Below are 17329 nucleotides of genomic sequence, written 5' to 3' on the forward strand. Positions count from 1 at the left end.
TAAATGGCCGATTTACCGCTCGCGGCCTTCTCATCTTCATATCGTGGGGTCCGTGAGTGGTCTCGCGATGGCCCCTTCTCTCTAATGCAGAGTCCGCAACATGCCTTCCCCTTTAATGGAAGGGGAGGGCCCTATGTTCCCAGCCAGCGCTGCGCGCCTCTCCGCATAGCACTGGAAAATTCGCCCCTGTCCTGCACCTGAGAGGAAGTGGAGTGCAAGATTGACGTCTCATTCCTCTCGGGGGCGGTAAGCACAATTTAGCTGGCGGGCGGGATTTCTGTGCCTGGCGCAGGAAGTCCTGCTTCATAGCTGTTGCCACCCCAGTACACAATTTCACGTTCCCGATATATTGGATTTTGCAATAATAAATAACGTTTACAATGGACCAATGTCCTGCAGCCTCCAACGATATTGTCGGAGCTGTCAAGCGGTGTATGAGTGCACTGTTTTTATTCTTTCACCTGTTGTTGTGCCTGTCCTTGTACAGACTGTTGCTATTGTTGTTTTCAGTTGTGGTATTTCACGGGTTTATTGGTGTCAAGGTGGTTGTGATGAGAATGTGTTTTTTGCAGCACGACACTTGTGTGGTAATTCTGGGCACAAGTTTGGGTGGCACAGTGGGTTAGTACACTGCTTTTTCAAGAACAGAATCTGACTCGCTTTAACATGCTGCAGGTTATGCAGTGCTTTGTCAAGTTATACTCTTCCTGGCCTTCGGATCAGATTTCTTGCTTCTAACTAGAGTGTGAGGTGATGATCCTGTAACTCACTTTGTTGAGTTGAACTCCTTGGGTAAAAATTCACTGGCTTTCATGGTGTGATCTTCACCTTGCTTTTGCCAGTACCCACTGATATGTCCTTACTACACAGTATAAATGCACACGAGGCCCATGCTTGAGAGAAGGTCAGTCTGTGACCTGTCCTTTATTCCTTAGCACTCAAGTGATGAAGGTGGGTGGAGCTGGAGGTCCAGGTTAGGAGTGTCTCCCACCTAGTGGTCATTGTTCTCTCAGTGTACAACTTAGGTCAGATTATACATGGGTTGCAATGCTGGTTGAATACATGACATTACCTCCCCCCCAAAGTCTTATTGGGATCACAGGTTGAGTCTCTCTGGTGGTTTACGCTCTCTTGTGGAGCGCCTGAGTTGGGGCTCCAGTTGATGGGCGCTGGCCTGAGTGTCTGCTGTTTGCGGTGCCTCAGGCCTATTCAGACTGCCCACAGTGATTGGGCTCTCCTCCCTTTGGTTCCGGTGTTCGGTCACCTGTGGTGGAGTGAACTCTACATCGTATTCTTCCTCTGCTTCTTCTATGGGGTTGCTGAACCTCCTTTTTGTTTGATCCATGTCTTTGCAGCAGATTTGTCCATTGGTAAGTTTAACGACCAGAATCCTATTTCCCTCTTTGGCAATCACAGTGCCTGCAAGCCATTGAGGCCCTGCAGCGTAGTTGAGGACAAAAACAGAATTATTTACATCAATACATCGCGCCCTCGCATTCCTGTCATGGTAGTCATATTATGACTGGCGCCTGCTCTCGACAATTTCTTTCATGCTGGGGTGTATAAGGGATAGCCGGGTTTTGAGCGTCCTTTTCATTAGCAGCTCTGCGGGTGGCACCCCTGTGAGCGAGTGTGGTCGGGATCTATAGGCCAACAGGAGGCGTGATAAGCGGGTTTGTAGGGAACCCCCTTGGATTCTGAGCATCCCCTGTTTGATTATCTGCACTGCTCGTTCTGCCTGGCCGTTTGAGGCCAGCTTGAACGGTGCCGTTCTGACATGGTTAATTCCATTGCCTACTACAACCAAAAACATTTTTCCCATGAAAGGACCAGCGTAGTCCACATGGATGCATGACCAAGGCTTGGCGGGCCATGGCCAGGGGCTAAGGGGGGCTTCCCTGGCCGCATTGCCCAGCTGGGCACACGTGTTGCACCTGCGAACACAAAGTTCCAGATCTGCATCTATCCCTGGCCACCAAACATGTGACCTGGCAATTGCCTTCATCATGACAATGCCCGGGTGCTCATTGTGGAGTTCTCTGATGAACACCTCTCTGTCCATCTGGGGCATGACTACGCGGTTTCCCTACAGTAGGCAATCGGCCTGAATCGAGAGTTCATCCCTGCGCCTGTGAAATGGTTTAAATTCCTCAGGGCATGCCCTCTATGTGGCTGCCCAGTCCCCATTCAGGACACATTTCTTGACGAGAGACAATAGCGGGTCTCTATTTGTCCAGACTTTAATCTGACGGGCCGTCACGGGTGAGCCTTCGCTTCCGAAAGCTTCAACAGCCATGACCATCTCAGCATCATGCTCGGTAGCCCCCTCAGTGATGGCTAGTGGGAGCCTGCTGAGTGCATCGGCGCAGTTTTCGGTGCCAGGTCTGTGCCGAATTGTATAGTCATAGGCGGCTAACGTGAGTGCCCACCTCTGTATGCGGGCCGATGCGTTTGCATTTATGGCCTTGTTGTCGGCCAAAAGGGACGTTAGGGGTTTGAGATCTGTCTCCAGCTCAAATTTCCTGCCAAACAGGTACTGGTGCATTTTCTTTACAGCATATACACATTCGAACGCCTCCTTTTCTATCATCCCGTAGCCCCTTTCTGCCTGGGACAGACTTCTGGAGGCATAAGCTACCGGCTGTAACTGATCCTTGACATTGACATGCTGCAACACACACCCGACCCCATAGGACGATGCATCGCACGTTAACACAAGTTTCTTACATGGGTCGTATAGTGTTGACAGATTGTTGGAACATAACAAATTGCGTGCTCTATTAAAAGCCCTTTCCTGGCTGTCCCCCTAGACCCATTCGCGACCTTTGCGTAGGAGCACGTGTAGCGGCTCGAGCAGCATGCTCAATTTGGGAAGAAAGTTTCCAAAATAGTTCAGGAGCCCCAGGAACGAACGCAGCTCCATCGTGTTACGGGGTCTGGGTGCTCTCTGGATCGCTTCCGTCTTGGACGCAGTAGAGCTGATCCCGTCTGCTGCTACCCTCATCCTCAGGAATTCTACCTCTGGAGCTAGGAAGACGCACTTCGCCTTTTTCAGTCGCAGCCCTACCCGGTCCAGTCTGTGTAGCACCTCCTCCAGGTTGTGGAGGTGTTCTTCAGTATCGTAACCCGTGATGAGGATGTCGTCCTGAAAAACCACCATCCCTGGAATCGATTTGAGGAGGCTTTCCATATTTTGTTGGAAGATCGCAGCGGACGAGCGAATCCCGAACGGACATCTGTTGTACTCAAACAACCCCTTGTGTGTCGTGATGGTGGTCAGCTTCTTCGACTCACTCGCCATGGGTCATGTAAGCTGAGGTCAGGTCCAATTTTGAAAAAAGTTTGCCACCGGATAGCGTCGCAAAGAGGTCCTCTGCTCTCGGTAGTGGGTACTGGTCTTGGAGTGACACCCGATTGATGGTGGCCTTGTAATCACCACATATCCTGACTGACCCATCCGCCTTGAGCACAGTACGATCGGGCTCGCCCAGTCACTGAATTCAACTGGCGAGACGATGCCTTCCCTCAGCAGGCGGTCCAATTCGCCTTCTGTCTTTTCCCGCATCACGTACGGCACTGCTCTGGCCTTGTGGTGTACTGGCCTGGCGTCCGGGTCTTTGTGAATCACTACCTTGGCCCCCATGAAAGTGCCGATGCCGGGTTGAAATAATGAGTCAAATTTGTCCAGGATCTGTGAGCATGATACTCGCTCCACAGAGGAAATTGCATTGACATCGCCCCATTTCCAGTTCATGACAGCAAGCCAACTCCTCCCCAGTAGTGCGGGACCGTCCCGTGGGACAATCCAGAATGGCAATCTGTTCTCCGAATCTTTGTGGGTCACGACTACCGTGGCGCTGCCTAGCACCGGAATGATCTGCTTTGTGTAAGTTCGTAGCTGTGCGTCAATCGGCGATAATTTTGGCCTCCTGGCCTTGGACGCCCACAACTTTTCGAACTGTTTGATACCCATCAGGGACTGGCTGGCCCCCGTACTGCGATGCCATTGAGGAGCACTTTCATCATTATCGGTGGCGTCCTGGTGTATGAACTGTAGACATGCTCCACATGAACACGCTGAACTTCAGCTTCCAGCGATTTCCCCCAGCGTTCACTTCTGCAATTACTGCAGGTATTTTGCTCATCTCTGCAAACTCCGGCTGAGTGTGTGCCTCCACGCCTCCAACATGAGCTGTTGTTTGAAACAAAAGGTCCCTTGCCAGAAGATCATCCCTGACTGCCCCTGTGACTGTCCTTGAGTGCACCATTAACAGGTGTTGATGGCCCCATTACTGGCTGCATTGTCCCTTGCAATGCCGTGAATCGCCGTTCAGCTTGCCATTGTCTCTGTCGAACTCCCCCTCTGGGTTCGACTACATGTTGGGGCATGCCCGATTGCCCTTGTCTGCCTGGAGAACTGTGTGCTGCTTTAACAATGTTGAATCTCTATCCCAACCATTCCTTAACACACTACCTCTCGTCTGTTCTGCTAGTGGCTATGCTCGCGTGGTTTAAATCCCAGTTTCTCGTCACCATTGATACGTCCTTACTATACAGTATAAATGCACACGAGGCACATGCTTGAGAGAAAGACAGTCTGTGACCTGTCCTTAATTCCTTAGCACTCAAGTGCTGAAGGTGGGTGGAGCTTCCCCTTTTATACCTGAAGGTCCAGGTTAGGAGTGTCTCCCACCTTGTGGTCAGTGTTCTCTCAGTGTACAACTTAGGTCGGATTATACATGGGTTACAATGCTGGTTGAATACATGACACCCACCAACCTTGTTTTGTATACCCATCGTCATAGGCGGTCCCTCGAACGAGGGTGACTTGCTTCCACATGAGTTCACAGATATTTCAATGAAGGACCCGATGTTCCAGTCCTGAACTCCAATTGAGGGGGTGGAAGATGGATTTTTTTAACGTGTGGTGACCGTTGCCCAGCAGCCACTACAGGGCTTGACAGAGCTCGGTCTTGGTCCAGTGGCAAGGGTTAACCAGGACGACTGGAGACCTGCTCTGCTGCACGGACCTAGTGCGCACACATATCGCAGTGTGGGCTGGCCCGTGCTGCCCCTGGGCCCTCGGCTCTTCTGGGCCTTGTACCCTCATTCGCTGCACCTCCGCCACGATCCCTCACCACTCCTTCGCCACAAAAACACTCGCTGCACCTCTGCCACGATCTCCCGCCGCACCTCCGCTCCAAACATTTGTATACCAGTAAATTGGCAATGGCACTGCCCACAGGCAGTTGCTGAATATTAGTTATGAGTACATACAAGATGATGATGGAGTTGGAAGAAACTTGCTCCACAGAGCCACTTAATGTCTACAGCCTGCGACTGCAGCATCACTGGGAGCTGTTTACATAGGAGATTCCCAGTATAACTGCGGACTTTGGCAGCTTCAGTGTTACATGTTGGCGGGACCAAAAATCAGGACAACAGGAAGTGAAGTTTGCGAACAGGAAGTGTACCACATAACCAAGACTTTTAAGATATATATATATCTATATATCAATTATTCAGTTGTAATGAGCGCTCCCAAAGCATGAATTGCTTTCAGATATCTGATGGACTGATTGTATATTTCTTATACTTCCCGTTTTTAGATTTTTTTTTAGACTTCCAGTCTTTCTTTATTCTCTTTATATAATTATTGATTGTTTCTTCAGGCTGACCCTTCCTGTTTGTTCTCTCTTCTCACCCCAGAACAAGGAGTTTGTGTGTCGTGGTCATGATTACGAGAGGCTGGAGGCCTTTCAGCAAAGGATGCTGACTGAATTCCCACAAGCCATTGCCATGCAGCATCTCAACCAGCCGGATGAAACCATCCTGCAGTCTGACGCGCAATGTATCCTTCCGTCTTGAGCAGGTTCCTCAGTGGCTGAGCTGATTAAGGTAATGAATGGCTGACCCATAACAGCCCAGAAGATCTCAGGTCCAACTCCCAGGCTGTGCTGAGTGAGCTGATCTCAGCAATGGTGATAGTGGCCCTCAGCTGCCCTGGCCAAGGGAGAGACAAAACTAGCTAGGGTCCCCACCCTGATCCCTGCCCAATGTAGCTGTGATGCCCTCTATGGTCAAATGGCCAGTCGACACTTGTTAACTAGTCACACACATGAAGCAAAGCCAGTTGGGCAAGGTAGCAGGAGGATGCAGGTGCCCATGGAACCAGACCCCAGCAAATGGCAGTACCTTCAGGAGAGGAGGAAGGACAATTTGTAAAAAAAACACTACCAAACAAGCCACTGTTTGCATGAATAATCTAATATTGCCTGTCTATTAACCAGAGGAAGCAGATATTATCCTGCAGATGACAGTGGACCTTGCTGGCTATTGTTAGTGTAAGGTAATGGAGAAGATCAATTTTTTGCTGTGCAGTTTTCTTTGACCTTGCGTATAGATCTGCAGATATATGCCGTGTGCCCCATTCCCGAGAACGTGGAAGTTCTCCAGATGGAGAGAGTTCCCGACCGGATCAAGAGCTTCTACCGCGTAAACAACGTCCGGCGCTTTCGATATGACAGACCCTTTCACAAAGGTTCAAAGGACAAGGAGAATGAGTTCAAGGTGAGTGTAGTATATGTGATATATTTTTGGGACAATACTAACAAACACACTCTACAAAATGGCTCCAACTGTCATCATGTGACTTTGACACGTGTTTTTATTGTTATACTGCATTACCATAGTAGATCACTCGGTGGAGGAGTAGTGCACTAGGGGGAGCTCGATATTACAGTATATAGCACTAACATTAGCCGCAGATACCGTAGCCTCTTCCACTCTCTCAGTTGGCCTACTCTTTGCAGCAAAACACTGATACTTGTAGTTTACAAGACTATGCTATACAACAAGCAGTGATTATGTCGACCGATGGCGTCCATCAGGCGGAGGTGGCTATAGATTTAATGTAAAAACATAAAATGCCGAAAATACTCAGCAGAGATTTAATGCACTTGGTGAGCTATTGGCTGATGTCTGTGGAACAGTAAAGTTGGAGAATATGAAATAAAAACAGAACATGCTGGAAACACCCATCTGTGGGGAGAGAAACAGAGTTAACGTTTCAGGTCGATGAGCCTTCGTCAGGACAGGAAGATGCTGGAGATGAAGAGCGTACAAGCAAATGAAGAGCCTGGGAAAGAACAAAAGGGAAAGGTCTGAGATAAGGTGGGTAAGTTGGAGAATATGTTGCAATAACAGAAATAAAACAGATTTATGCTGATTCCGTGAATTTAACCAATGAATCAATCATTAGGAACAAATTGAGAATTATCGATATGAAAATAGCCTAATCAGTGGCAATCAATATGGTTTCAGATGTGATTACGCGAAAGGGATATCCCAAATGATTGTTGGAAAGCCTGACAATATATTGTACCTACACTGATAGAAAGCCTTTGGTAGAGTCCGACATGAAAGGCTACTAAATATAAATTTAAAGCAGTGAGTATCCTGGGTCAAACCTGGTGGAAAGAGAGGAGGCACAGGGCACTATTTAGGGGAGTGAATAGGGCTGGGGAGATGTACCGAGAGGAGTGAGTTGGGCTGGGGAGATGTGCAGAGGGGAATGAATGGAGCTGGGGAGATGTGCCAAGGGGAGTGAGTTGGGTTGGGGAGAGGTGCCGAGGGGAGTGAGTTAGGCTGGGGCGATGTACCGAGGGGAGTGAGTTGGGCTGGGGAGATGTGCCGAGGAGAGTGAATGGGGCTGGAGGGGAGTGAGTTGGGCTGGGGAGATGTGCGGAGGGGAGTGAATGGGGCTGGGGAGATGTACCGAGGGGTGTGAGTTGGGCTGGGGAGATGTGCGGAGGGGAGTGAATGGGGCTGGGGAGTTGTGCGGAGGGGAGTGAATGGGGCTGGGGAGATGTACCGAGGGGAGTGAGTTGGGCTGGGGAGATGTGCGGAGGGGAGTGAGTTGGGCTGGGGAGATGTGCCGAGGGGAGTGAATGGGGCTGGGGAGATGTACCGAGGGGTGTGAGTTGGGCTGGGGAGATGTGCGGAGGGGAGTGAGTTGGGCTGGGGAGATGTGCCGAGGGGAGTGAATGGGCTGGGGAGATGTGCCGAGGGGAGTGAATAGGCTGGGGAGATGTGCCGAGGGGAGTGAATGGGGCTGGGGAGATGAGCGGAGGGGTGTGAGTTGGGCTGGGGAGATGTGCCGAGGGGAGTGAATGGGGCTGGGGAGATGAGCGGAGGGGTGTGAGTTGGGCTGGGGAGATGTGCGGAGAGGAGTTAGTTGGGCTGGGGAGATGTGCCGAGGGGAGTGTCCCAGTGATCAGTGCTGGGAGTCCTGCTGTTGGGATGTTGCTCAGTGTGACTGCTACAAACCATTCCCTTCAAAGTCAAAGACCAACTGACAGGGCAGGGCAGCGGGTTAGATGCAGGGGTAAGTAAACATCATTTTCTTACAGCTCATTCCTCCCTTCCCTCCCAGTGTCTGTTCTTGCTGCAAATCCTGGCTTTTCTGTTTTTTAAATAAAATATATGAATGTTAATAAACTGATTCTTTTGACAGGAGTCTCACTGATAAGAGAAAAATATACTGGACGATTCATAGCTGTTGTGTTCACTCTCTGTTTGTTTGTTGCACGAACTCTCGCTGGACGGGCATTAGGACCCTGTGGGAGCTATTCACATACTGCTGTAAACATGCTGGTTTTGGGACACCATTTTGGAGTTGCTACAAAAGGCACAGTTATTTACATTTCTCCTGCTTCAGTTAGTCTGTTTATTTACGTACACAACAATGGCGAAACATAGGGGGCCATGTTCGACCTAACTGGCCGGGCGGGAAACCCACAGGATCGGGTGCAATGCCAGTTTTACAACCCGCCCAATACTGCTCTCCGCTGACTTCAATGGAGATTAAAATCGGGCGCTTAACATCCATAAGACAAAGGTCCTTCAACAGCCTGTCACCACCCTCCAATCATCAAGATCCACGGCGCGGCCCTGGACAACGTGGACCATTTCCCATATCTCGGGAGCCTCTTATCAACAAAGGCAGACATTGATGAGGAGATCCAGCATCGATTTCAGTGTGCCAGTGCAGCCTTCGGCCGCCTGCGGAAAAGAGTGTTTGAAGACCAGGCCCTCAAATCTACCATCAAACTCATGGTCTACAGGGCTGTAGTAATACCCGCCCTCCTATATGGGTCTGAGGCATGGACGATGTACAGAAGGCACCTCAAGTCGCTGGAGATATATCACCAACGATATCTCCGCAATATCCTGCAAATCTCCTGGGAGGACAGGCGCACCAACATCAGTGTCCTTGTCCAGGCTAACATCCCCAGTATTGAAGCACTGACCACACTCGATCAGCTTCGCTGGGCAGGCCACATAGTATGCCAGATACGAGACTCCCTAAGCAAATGCTTTACGCAGAGCTCTTTCATGGTAAACGAGCCAGCGGAAATGTTATAAGGATACCCTCAAAGCCTCTCTGCTAAAGTGCGACATCACCACTGACACCTGGGAGACCCTGGCCGCAGACCACCCAAGGAGGAGAAAGTCCATCCGGGAGAGCGTGGAGCTCTTTGAGCCTCGACGCAAGGAGTTTGAAGAGGCCAGGCGCAGGCAGTGGAAGGAGCGTGCGGCAAACCAGCCCTACCGACCCCTTCCCCCGACAAATGTCTGTCCCACCTGTAACAGGGTCTGTGGCTCCCGTATCGGACTGTTCAACCATCAAAGAACTCACTTAGGGAGCGGAAGCAAGTCCTGCTCGATCCCGAGGGACTGCCTATGATGATGAAAATCAGGCAGGGGTTAAATCCAGCATTGCACCCAATCCCGTCAGTTTCCTGACAGGCGAGTTAGATTAAAATTGTCCCCCAAATTTGTAGCAAACACCAGTTTCAGCTGTGCAGACTGGAGCACAAAGTGCTGGGTGCATGTGAGGGAGAATGTTACTGGGGTCTGTGTGTGTGTGATAGAGAACGCTACTGGGGTTTGTGTGTGTGAGAGAAAGAACGTTACTGGGATTTGTGTGTGTGAGAGAGAACGTTACTCGGGTTTGTGTATGTGTGAGAAAGAACGTTACTGGGGTTTGTGTGTGTGAGAGAGAACGTTACTGGGGTTTGTGTGTGTGTGAGAGAGAACGTTACTGGGGTCTGTGTGTGTGAGAGAGAACGTTACTGGGGATTGTGTGTGTGAGAGAGAACGTTACTAGGGTTTGTGTGTGTGTGAGAGAGAACGTTACTGGGGTCTGTGTGTGTGTGAGAGAGAATGTTACTGGGGTCTGTGTGTGAGAGAGAGAACGTTACTGGGGTCTGTGTGTGAGAGAGAGAACGTTACTGGGGCTTGTGTGTGTGAGAGAGAACATTACTGATACGTCCTTACTATACAGTATAAATGCACACGAGGCCCATGCTTGAGAGAAGATCAGTCTGTGACCTGTCCTTTATTCCTTAGCACTCAAGTGATGGAAGTGGGTGGAGCTTCCCCTTTTATACCTGAAGGTCCAGGTTAGGAGTGTCTCCCACAAGTTCACCACCTAGTGGTCATTGTTCTCACAGTGTACAACTTAGGTCAGATTATACATGGGTTACAATGCTGTTTGAAGACATGACATCACCTCCCCCGCAAAGTCTTTTTGGGATCACAGGTTGAGTCTCTCTGGTGGTTTACGCTCTCTTCTAGAGCGCCTGAGTTGGGGCTCCCGTTGTTGGGCGCTGGCCTGAATGTCTGCTGTTTGCGGTGCCTCAGGCCTATCCGGACTGCCAACAGTGACTGGGCTCTCCTCCCTTTGGTTACGGTGTTCGGTCACCTGTGGTGGAGTGAACTCTATATCGTGTTCTTCCTCTGCTTCTTCTATGGGGTTGCTGAACCTCCTTTTTGTTTGATCCTCATGTTTGCGGCAGATTTGTCCATTGGTAAGTTTAACTATCAGAATCCTATTTCCCTCTTTGGCAACCACAGTGCCTGCGAGCCATTTGGGCCCTGCAGCGTAGTTGAGGACAAAAACAAGGTCATTTACATCAATAGATCGCGCCCTCGCATTCTTGTCATGGTAGTCATATTGTGACTGGCGCCTGCTCTCGACAATTTCTTTCATGGTGGGGTATATAAGGGATAACCGGGTTTTAAGCGTCCTTTTCATTAGCAGCTCTGCGGGTGGAACCCCTGTGAGCGAGTGTGGTCGGGATCTGTAGGCCAACAGGAAGCGTGATAAGCGGCTTTGTACGGAACCCCCTTGAATTCTGAGCATCCCCTGTTTGATTATCTGCACTGCTCGTTCTGCCTGGCCGTTTGAGGGCGGCTTGAACGGTGCCATTCTGACATGGTTAATTCCATTGCCTGCCATGAAGGCCTAGAATTCAGTGCTTGTGAAGCACGGGCCATTGTCGCTGACCAAAATGTCTGGCAGCGAACATTGCCCGTAGACTTTCGACCGTGGCAGAGGATGTGCTTGAATTTAAAATGTTACACTTGATCCATTTGGAGTAGGCGTCTACTACAACCAAAAACATTTTTCCCATGAAAGGACCTGCGTAGTCCACATGGATGAGTGACCAAGGCTTGGCGGGCCATGGCCAGGGGCTAAGGGGGGCACCCCGGGCGCATTGCCCAGCTGGGCACACGTGTTGCACCTGCTAACACAAAGTTCCAGATCTGCGTCTATCCCTGGCCACCAAACGTGTGACCTGGCAATTGCCTTCATTATGACAATGCCCGGGTGCTCATTGTGGAGTTCTCTGATGAACACCTTTCTGCCCATCTGGGGCATGACTACGCGGTTTCCCCACAGTAGGCAATCGGCCTGAATCGAGAGTTCATCCCTGCGCCTGTGAAATGGTTTAAATTCCTCAGGGCATGCCCCGTACGTGGCTGCCCAGTCCCCATTCAGGACACATTTCTTGACTAGAAACAATAGCGGGTCTCTATTTGTCCAGACTTTAATCTGACGGGCCGTCACGAGTGAGCCTTCGCTTCCGAAAGCTTCAACAGCCATGACCATCTCAGCAGCATGCTCGGTAGCCCCGTCAGTGGTGGCTAGTGGGAGTCTGCTGAGTGCATCGGCGCAGTTTTCGGTGCCCGGTCTGTGCCGAATTGTATAGTCATAGGCGGCTAACGTGAGTGCCCACCTCTGTATGCGGACCGATGCGTTTGCATTTATGGCCTTGTTGTCGGCCAAAAGGGACGTTAGGGGTTTGTGATCTGTCTCCTGCCAAACAGGTACTGGTGCATTTTCTTTACAGCATATACACATGCGAGCGCCTCCTTTTCTACCATCCTCTATCCCTTTTCTGCCTGGGACAGACTTCTGGAGGCATAAGCTACCGGCTGTAACTGACCCTTGGCATTGACATGCTGCAACACACACCCGACACCATAGGACGACGCATCGCATGTTAACACAAGTTTCTTACATGGGTCATATAGCGTTAACAGATTGTTGGAACATAACATATTGCGTGCTCTATTAAAAGCCTTTTCCTGGCTGTCCCCCCAGACCCATTCGTGATCTTTGAGTAGGAGCACGTGCAGCAGCTCCAGCAGCGTGCTCAATTTGGAAAGAAAGTTCCCAAAATAATTCAGGAGCCCCAGGAACAAACGCAGCTCCGTCGTGTTACGGGGTCTGGGTGCTCTCTGGATCGCTTCCGTCTTGGATGCAGTAGGGCTGATCCCGTCTGCTGCTACCCTCATCCCCAGGAATTCTACCTCTGGAGCTCGGAAGATGCACTTCGCCTTTTTCAGTCGTAGATCTACCCGGTCCAGTCTGCGTAGCACCTCCCCAGGTTGTGGAGGTGTTCTTCAGTATCGTAACCCGTAATGAGGATGTCGTCCTGAAAAACCACCGTCCCTGGAATCGACTTGAGGAGGCTTTCCATATTTTGTTGGAAGATCACGGCGGCCGAGCGAATCCCAAACGGACATCTGTTGTACTCAAGCAACCCCTTGTGTGTCGTGATGGTGGTCAGCTTCCTTCGACTCACTCGCCAGCTCCTGGGTCATGTAAGCTGAGGTCAGGTCCAATTTTGAAAAAAGTTTGCCACCGGATAGCGTCGCAAAGAGGTCCTCCACTCTCGGTAGCAGGTACTGGTCTTGGAGTGACACCCGATTGATGGTGGCCTTGTAATCACCACATATACTGACTGACCCATCCGCCTTGAGCACCGGCACAATCGGGCTCACACAGTCACTGATTTCGACTGGCGAGATGATGCCTTCCCTCAGCAGGCGGTCCAATTCGCCTATCTTTTCCCGCATCACGTGCGGCACTGCTCTGGCATTGTGGTGTACTGGCCTGGCGTCTGGGTTTATGTGACTCACTACCTTGGCCCCCATGAAAGTGCCAATGCCGGGTTGAAATAATGAGTCAAATTTGTCCAGGATCAGTGAGCATGCTATTCGCTCCACAGAGGAAATTGCATTGACATCGCCCCATTTCCAGTTCATGCAAGCCAACTCCTCCCCAGTAATGCGGTACCGACCCCCGGGACAACCCAGAGTGGCAACCTGTTCTCCGAATCTTTGTGGGTCACGACTACCATGGCGCTGCCTAGCACCGGAAAGATCTCCTTTGTGTATGTCCGTAGCTGTGCGTCAATCGGCGATAATTTTGGCCTCCTGGCCTTGGATGCCCACAACTTTTCGAACTGTTTGATACCCATCAGGGACTGGCTGGCCTCCGTGTCTAGCTCCATTGATACTGGGATGCCATTGAGGAGCACTTTTATCATTATCGGTGGCGTCCTGGTGTATGAACTGTAGACATGCTCCACATAAAATCGCTGAACTTCAGCTTCCAGCGATTTCCCCCAGCGTTCATTTCTGCAATTTCTGCAGGTATTTTGCTCATCTCTGCAAACTCCGGCTAAGTGTGTGCCTCCACACCTCCAACATGAGCTGTTGCTGGAAACAAAAGTTCCCTTGCCAGTCGATCGTCCCTGACTGCCCCTGTGACTGTCCTTGACTGTGCCATTAACAGGTGTTGATGGCCCCATTACTGGCCCCATTGTCCCTTGCAATGGCGTGAATCGTCGTACAGTTTGCTGTTGTCTCTGTCGAACTCCCCCTCTGGGTTCGACTACATGTTGGGGCATGCCCGATTGCCCTTGTCTGCCTGGAGAACTGTGTGCTGCTTTAACAATGTTGAATCTCTGTCCCAACCATTCCTTAACATAGTACCTCTCGTCTGTTCTGCTAGTGGCCATGCTCGCGTGGTTTAAATCCCAGTTTCTTGTCGCCATTGATACGTCCTCACTATACAGTATAAATGCACACGAGGCCCATGCTTGAGAGAAGGTCAGTCTGTGACCTGTCCTTTATTCCTTAGCACTCAAGTGATGAAAGTGGGTGGAGCTTCCCCTTTTATACCTGAAGGTCCAGTTTAAGAGTGTCTCCCACAAGTTCACCGCCTAGTGGTCATTGTTCCCACAGTGTACAACTTAGGTCAGATTATGCATGGATTACAATGCTGGTTGAATACATGACAGTTACTGGGGTTTGCGTGTGTGAGAGAGAGAATGTTACTGGGGTTTATGTGTGTGAGAGAGAATGTTACTGGGGTTTGTGTGTGTGAGAGAGAACGTTACTGGGGTTTGTGTGTGTGAGAGAGAACGTTACTGGGGTTTGTGTGTGTGAGAGAGAACGTTACTGGGGTTTGTGTGTGTGAGAGAGAACGTTACTGGGGTTTGTGTTTGTGTGAGAGAAAGTAACTGGACTCTGTGTATTGTGAGAGAGAATGTTACTGGGGTTTGTGTGTGTGTGAGAGAAAGTAACTGGGCTCTGTATATTGTGAGAGAGAATGTTACTGGGGTTTGTGTGTGTGAGAGAGAACGTTACTGGGGTTTGTGTGTGTGTGAGAGAAAGTAACTGGGTTCTGTGTATTGTGAGAGAGAATGTTACTGGGGTTTGTGTGTGTGTGAGAGAACGTAACTGGGCTCTGTGTATTGTGAGAGAGTGAGAGAGAACGTTACTGGGGTCTGTGTGTGAGAGAGAGAACGTTACTGGGGTTTGTGTGTGGGAGAGAGAACGTTACTGGGGTTTGTGTGTGAGAGAGAGAACGTTACTGGGGTTTGTGTGTGTGAGAGAGAATGTTACTGGGTCTGTGTGTGTGAGAGAGAACGGTACTGGGATTTGTGTGTGTGAGAGAGAGAACGTTACTGGGATTTGTGTTTGTGTGAGAGAAAGTAACTGGGCTCTGTGTATTGTGAGAGAGAATGTTACTGGGATTTGTGTGTGTGAGAGAGAGAACGTTACTGGGGTTTGTGTGTGTGTGAGAGAACGTTACTGGGGTTTGTGTGTGTGTTGAGATGGAACATTACTGGGGACTGTGTGAGTGAGAGAGAACGTTACTGGGTCTGCGTGTGTGAGAGAGAACACGTTACTGGGGTTTGTGTTTGTGTGAGAGAAAGTAACTGGACTCTGTGTGTTGTGAGAGAGAATGTAACGGGTTTGTGTGTGTGAGAGAGAACGTTACTGCAGTTTGTGTGTGTGAGAGAGAATGTTACTGGGGTTTGTGTGTGTGAGAGAGAACGTTACTGGGGTTTGTGTGTGTGAGAGAGAACGTTACTGGGGTTTGTGTGTGTGAGAGAGAACGTTGCTGGGGTTTGTGTGCGTGAGAGAGAACGTTACTGGGGTTTGTGTGTGTATGTGAGAGAGAACGTTACTGGGGTTTGTGTGTGTGAGAGAGAGAACGTTATTGGGGTTTGTGTGTGTGAGAGAGAACGTTATTGGCTCCATTGAAAAAAATGTTGAATCATTGTGGGTGGAGATTAGAGATAGTAAACTTAAAAAGTCACTGGTGGCGTAGTTTATAGGCCCCCAAATAATAACTTCACGGTGGGGCGGGCAATAATCAAGGGAATAGTGGAGGCATGTGAAAAAGGAACGGCAGTCGTCCTGGGGGATTTTATCCTACATATCGATTGGTCAACTCAAATCGCATGGGGTAGCCTGGAGGAGGAATTCATAGAATGCAGACGTGATTGTTTCTTAGAACAGTATGTAACAGAACCTACAAGGGAGCAAGCTATCTTAGATCTGGTCCTGTGTAATGAGACAGGAAAAATAAACGATCTCCTAGTAAAAGATCCTCTCGGCATGAGTGATCACAATATGGTTGAATTTGTAATACAGATTGAGGGTGAGGAAGTTGTGTCAGAAATGAGCGTACTATGCTTAAAAAAAGGGAACTACAGTGGGATGAGGGCAGAGTTGGCTAAAGTAGACTGGGAACACAGACTAAACGGTGGCACAATTGAGGAACAGTGGAGGACTTTTAAGGAGCTCTTTCATAGTGCGCAACAAAAATATATTCCAGTGAAAAAGAAGGGCGTTAAGAGAAGGGATAACCAGCCGTGGATAACCAAGGAAATAAAGGAGAGTATCAAATCAAAGACTAATGCGTATAAGGTGGCCAAGGTTAGTGGGAAACTAGTGGATTGGGAAGATTTTAAACAACAGCAAAGAATGACTAAAGAAGCAATAAAGAAAGGAAAGATAGATTACGAAGGTAAACTTGCGCAAAACATAAAAACAGATAGTAAAAGCTTTTACAGATATATAAAACGGAAATGAGTGACTAAAGTAAATGTTGGTCTCTTAGAAGATGAGAAGGGGGATTTAATAATGGGAAATGTGGAAATGGCTGAGACCTTAAACAATTATTTTGCTTCGGTCTTCACAGTGGAAGACACAAAAACCATGCCTAAAATTGCTGGTCACGGAAATGTGGGAAGGGAGGACCTTGAGACAATCACTATCACTAGCGGGGTAGTGCTGGACAGGCTAATGGGACTCAAGATAGACAAGTCCCCTGGTCCTGATGAAATGCATCCCAGGGTATTAAAAGAGATGGTGGAAGTTATAGCAGATGCATTCATTATAATCTACCAAAATTCTCTGGACTCTGGGGAGGTACCAGCGGATTGGAAAGCAGCTAATGTAACGCCTCTGTTTAAAAAAGGGGGCAGACAAAAGGCAGGTAACTATAGGCCGGTTAGTTTAACATCTGTAGTGGGGAAAATGCTTGAAACTATCATTAAGGAAGAAATAGCGGGACATCTAGATAGGAATAGTGCAATCAAGCAGACGCAGCATGGATTCATGAAGGGGAAATCATGTTTAACTAATTTACTGGAATTCTTTGAGGATATAACGAGCATGGTGGATAGAGGTGTACCGATGGATGCGGTGTATTTAGATTTCCAAAAGGCATTTGATAAGGTGCCACACAAAAGGTTACTGCAGAAGATAAAGGTACGCGGAGTCAGAGGAAATGTATTAGCATGGATAGAGAATTGGCTGGCTAACAGAAAGCAGAGAGTCGGGATAAATGGGTCCTTTTCGGGTTGTAAATCAGTGGTTAGTGGTGTGCCAC

General features: G+C 49.4%; 1 protein-coding gene across 11 annotated transcripts in view; it reads left to right on the forward strand.

Moving 5' to 3' along the window:
• Nucleotides 1-17329, forward strand: part of dock3 (dedicator of cytokinesis 3) — a 1878236-nt gene that overhangs the window by 1778811 nt on the left and 82096 nt on the right. For all 11 annotated transcript variants that reach the window (XM_070895785.1, XM_070895788.1, XM_070895786.1 and 8 more), the window contains 2 exons: nt 5710-5851; nt 6404-6570. In XM_070895785.1, coding sequence (XP_070751886.1) covers nt 5710-5851; nt 6404-6570 — 309 coding nt within the window. The remainder of the gene's footprint in view (nt 1-5709; nt 5852-6403; nt 6571-17329) is intronic.

The sequence above is a fragment of the Pristiophorus japonicus genome, chromosome 12 (genome assembly GCF_044704955.1).
Source record: "Pristiophorus japonicus isolate sPriJap1 chromosome 12, sPriJap1.hap1, whole genome shotgun sequence".
Classification (NCBI taxonomy): Eukaryota; Metazoa; Chordata; class Chondrichthyes; family Pristiophoridae; genus Pristiophorus; species Pristiophorus japonicus.